Source organism: Acomys russatus, chromosome 7, assembly GCF_903995435.1.
Source record: "Acomys russatus chromosome 7, mAcoRus1.1, whole genome shotgun sequence".
NCBI classification, from domain to species: Eukaryota; Metazoa; Chordata; class Mammalia; order Rodentia; family Muridae; genus Acomys; species Acomys russatus.
This window is the reverse complement of record NC_067143.1, coordinates 4,053,734-4,058,535: the sequence shown is the minus strand read 5'-3', so window position 1 is coordinate 4,058,535 and position 4,802 is coordinate 4,053,734. Positions and strand designations below refer to the sequence as shown.

The 4,802-nt window shown below is 49.5% G+C and overlaps 1 protein-coding gene across 1 annotated transcript; it reads left to right on the top strand.

Moving 5' to 3' along the window:
- Window positions 1-1,359: 1,359 nt before the first annotated feature.
- Window positions 1,360-2,692, top strand: LOC127192083 (probable G-protein coupled receptor 32). Its single transcript, XM_051149420.1, has one exon. It carries the CDS (start codon window positions 1,377-1,379, stop codon window positions 2,373-2,375), a length of 999 nt encoding a protein of 332 aa, XP_051005377.1. The 5' UTR covers window positions 1,360-1,376; the 3' UTR covers window positions 2,376-2,692.
- The last annotated feature ends 2,110 nt before the right edge of the window (window positions 2,693-4,802 follow it).

Here is a 4,802-nt window from a genome sequence, read left to right as displayed (position 1 = left end):
CATAGCTGTGTCCACGCCTCTGCATGGCCAGAGTCAGAAGGCAACACTTGCGTCTTCCCTCAGATGCCTGGTTTTCACAAAGGTTCTCTCATTGTCCTGGGATTTGAGTCAGCCGGAGTGTCTGCCCAGTGAGTCCCCAGGATCCTCCTGTCTCTACCTCCCAACCATGGGCACTGGAGACTAAACTTAGGTCCCCACAACTGTGCAGCAAGCAATTTGCCAGCCACTCCGACTCTCCAGGCTTGGTCCCTCTTATAGCCTTCTCTCTTTCTCTCCGCTTGGCATGCTGCACCAATGCTGGGATCGCAGGTGCACACCACACCTGGATGCATAAGCTTTTAAAGAAGACTCACAGAGTTGCCCCCAATCCTCTTGCTTTAGTATATTTGTTTATTTATGCTGTGCTGTAGTTGCTCTGGGGATGGAAACTCAGACCTCACATAAGCCTCTATGGCTGAGCCACACCCAGCCCCCACTGGGGGATTCTAGGCAGGTGTTCTATCACTGAGCCATGCCCCTGCCCTTCCGTGGGAGATCCTAGGCAGGGCAGCTCCTGACCTACGTCTCCTGCTTTGTTCTCACATCGTGCTTAGACATAGGTCCTAGGCTGGCCTGGCTCTCCTGGCCAGGCAGGTCTTTACCTGTGACTCTCCTGCCTCAGCCTCCCAAGCAGCTAGAATAACATGTCTGTGTTCTGAGACTCTACTCACTTTTCTTTCATGTTTTCTCTCCCTTTGGCTAGGTCATTTCTACTGATCTGTCTTCAAAGTCATTAATTTCATTTCCAATCTGTAAAATATAATCAATTCTAATTGTCTTTTGAACTTTTTGAACTTTCACTTAGTTATTTTTCATGATTTCAGTATCCTACCATGATTTCTTGTGCCTTATTGCCTAGAGTCCCCCAGTGAGGGGCTGAGGTGTGGCTCAGTGGTAGAGCCCCTGCCTCAAATCCCCCAGTGAGGAGCTGGGGGTGTGGCTCAGTGGTGAAACCCCTGCCTAGAATCCCCCAGTGAGGAGCTGGAGGTGTGACTCAGTGGTGGAGCCCCTGTCTAGAATCCCCCAGTGAGGGGCTAGGGGTGTGGCTCAGTGGTGGAGCTCCTGCCTCAAATCCCCCAGTGAGGGGCTGGGGTGTGGCTTAATGGTGGAGCCCCTGCCTAAAATACCCCAATGAGGGTCTGTGGTGTGGCTCAGTGGTAGAGCCTACCATGTAGGCACCGCTCACCCCCACCACACACACACATAAAATTTGAAGTTATTAACGATTTTTGTCTGGGGGAGTGGAGCATGGACTCTAGTGAGATGTCATAGGTGGCTTTGACATGTGATTCTTCCTCTTCTGCAAGATGGCTGATGTCAAATGCCAGCCTGTAGAGATGTGGTATCTCCGCCAGCTCACCATCGCCGTCCTGATTGTGTCCTGTGTCACTGGAGTCCTGGGTAATGGGCTGGTGCTGTGGATGGCCATATTCCGCATGGCCCGCACGGTCACAATGATATGGTTCATCAACCTGGCCCTGGCTGACTTTACTGTCCTCCTGTCTCTGCCCATCGCAATATATGTCATGATGAATGGCTGGTGGCCATCTGCTACGGTGGTCTGTAAACTCTACATGGCTTTTGTGGCCCTCAACTTCTTCGTCAGCATCTATCTTCTGGTCCTCATCTCTGTGGATCGCTGCATCTTGGTCTTGTACCCTGTGTGGGCCAGGAACCACAGAACGGTGCAGCGGGCTATATGGTTGTCCATCAGTGTGTGGCTCGTGGCAGCTGCTGCCTGTTCTCCATACTTAAAGTACCGAAACACTGAAAGACTAAAAGACTGTGAATATTGCTACTTCGACTTCAATTCAGAGGAAAAGACACGCCATGACTGGAGTGCCATGGTTGCTAAGCGACAAATAGCAATGGCCATCACCCACTTCGTGCTTGGCTTCCTGGTACCCCTGACTATCATCAGCATCTGTACCCACTGCATCCGGGCCAAGCTCTGCAGGGAGGGCTGGGTGCACGCGAAGAGGCCCAAGAGGCTGCTTGTGGTGGTTGTAAGCGCCTTCTTCATCTTCTGGCTCCCCTTCAATGTGGTGCTCCTGGTGAAGTCTGTGCTGCTGACGTCTCTGGAGCAGCCCTTCTACCCCAAGATGCAGCTTATCTCATGGGCTGTCTTTGCTTTGGGCTGCCTCAACAGCTGCATCAACCCCTTCCTCTATGTCTTCATTGGCAGGGATTTCCAGGAACGATTTTTCCAGTCTCTACCTTCTGCCCTGGCTAGAGTGTTTGGGGAAGAGGGTTTTATCAGTCATCCTGTCCCTGAGGCCAATACCCCTGCAGAGAGTGGAAACCGTCCAGTTCAGAATGGAAACCCACCTTCATAGTCTATGAACAAAAACATTAACTTCTGAGGCTTGTTTCTACTTCTAGGAAGTCCTTCCAGCAATCCACCATCATAAGCCTTCTAGTATAGACATCACCATCTATTTCCAACATGGTGGGCTGTGAAAAAGAAAGACTACATTACCTAGTGTCCTTTGCAACTATATATAGCCATGTGACTGAAAGCTGGCCAATAGGTTGTAAGTATGCACATTGACCATGTAACTTTCTTAAATTGACCTTAAATGAAAGAGTTTTGTCCACCCCTCCTAAGTTTGACTAGAAATGGAATGTATCAGCCAGTTTTTGCTATTTGACAAACATCTCCTTTCAAGTTTAAAGACATTAAAAAAAAAAAAAAACAACCCAAAATCCATGTGGGACTGGAGAGATGGCTCAGCAGTTAAGAGTATTTGTTGCTTTTACATTGGATCCAATTTAGATTCCCAGAACCCATACGATAATTTACAACTATCCATAACTCCAGTTGCAGGGGATCTGACACCCTCTTCTGACCTCTGCTAGCACCAGGCTCAGTCATACATGCAAGCAAAAACACTCACACACATAAAATAAGTAAATCTAAAAGCCAAAGAACCTTTTATAATTTCTGTAACTCAGCAATCTGGGCTGCAATCCGCTGAGTGCTTTTTCTCACTGCTGTTGGACTCTGCCTTGTTTTCGGTGGGTTCACCTTGCCATGTTCTGAGAGGTTGCTGGCTTTTGGCTGGGACAATCACACCAACTAAGCCATTCTTCCAGATGTTTGCTTTGTGTATATGCCCCCCCTCTGTGTGTGCGTGTGCAAAATTACATCTGAGCTTTTTGTTTGTTTGTTTTTTGAGACAAGGTTTCTCTGTGTAGCCTTGGCTATCCTAGACTGACTTTGTAGACTAGGCTGGCCTTGAACTCACAGCGATCCACCTGCTTCTGTCTCCCAAGTTCCTGGATTAAAGGTGTGCGCCATCACATCCGGCACATCTGAGCTTTTTAGCGTGGGCTCCAGGAATTGAACTTGGGTCTTCATGCTTTACTGGGCAGCACTGTAGTGACCGAGCTCCTCCCAGGCCCAGTGGAGAGGAGTTTACAAGTGAGAGGGAAGGTGGGAGGTGGAAATTGGTGATCTGTGCTCCATGCTACTGGGTAAGGCAAGTCTCAAGATCATCCCAGAACCCGGGCATGAGGGACAGGCCTTGCCTCCGCAAGGGAAGATCTGTAAAGTGACACTGCACAGAGGAAACAGAACAGCCAATTTGTACACTGCCACAGTAGCTGTGTAAGATGCTTCTGTGTCCCCAAGCAGTCCTGGTGATGGCCCTGAGATGCTGATACACAGGCCGAGGAAATGACTGCATACTCTAGCTTACAGATGGCCCTGTCCACACCTTAGACCAACCTCAGGAGTGTAGTGTGTGTATGTGTGTGTGTGTGTCTGTGTGTGTGTCTGTGTGTGTGTGTGTCTGTGTGTGTGTGTCTGTGTCTGTGTGTGTATGTGTGTGTGTGTCTGTGTCTGTGTGTGTGTGTGTGTCTGTGTCTGTGTGTGTGTATGTGTGTGTGTCTGTGTCTGTGTGTGTGTGTGTGTCTGTGTGTGTGTGTCTGTGTCTATGTCTGTGTCTGTCTGCCTGTCTCTCCCCCTCCTCTCTCTCTCTCTCTCTCTCTCTCTCTCTCTCTCTCTCTCTCTCTCTCTCTCTCTCTCTCTGTGCGCCTGTGCCCGTACGCATGTGCCCATGCACATTTGCATGTATACACACTATGGTATGCATATATAAAGGTCAGAGAACAACTCTCTGGGCTGGCTCTCTCCTTCTACCATGTGGGTCTTGGGAACCTAACTCAAGGCAGCAAGCGCCTTTTCTTGGGCAGCCATCTCACTGGCCCAGGACTATGTGTAGATTGAGATGTTACATGTTCCTACTGCCCGATTAGAATCAGGCTCTCCACCAACTGAAACCGCGGGCAGCCCATACACACTCCTTCCCTCTTTGTTATGGTGGCACAGCCCTGTAATTACAGCACTAGGGAGGTTGAGGAGGGAAGGTTGTAAGTTCAAGGCCAGCCTTGAATGCCAGCTGAACCAGAGCACAGAAGGCCAAGTGAGCAGAGGTGAGGGTATACCATAGACTCCTTTCCCAGCACTCTTTCAGCCCTGAAGTCCGGACTGTCTTTGGTGGAGAATCCCATTCCAGTCTCCCTCATCACAGTCCTCAGCCTCCAGGGTAAGTTTCACCATGAAAACCTGTAATGAAACCTCCCGCTGCCTTGGGTCCTATACTGGGGAACAATGGGACCCCAGTATGGGGACTCACAGGCCAGCCTAAGGTTTACATTGTAAGGACATCTCTGTGTTTAAAAAAAAAAAAAAAAAAAAAGAGCAAACACTTGGGTGAGGCTCATGAGGCCATGCCACTTCCTGAGGCCCTACAGGCAGT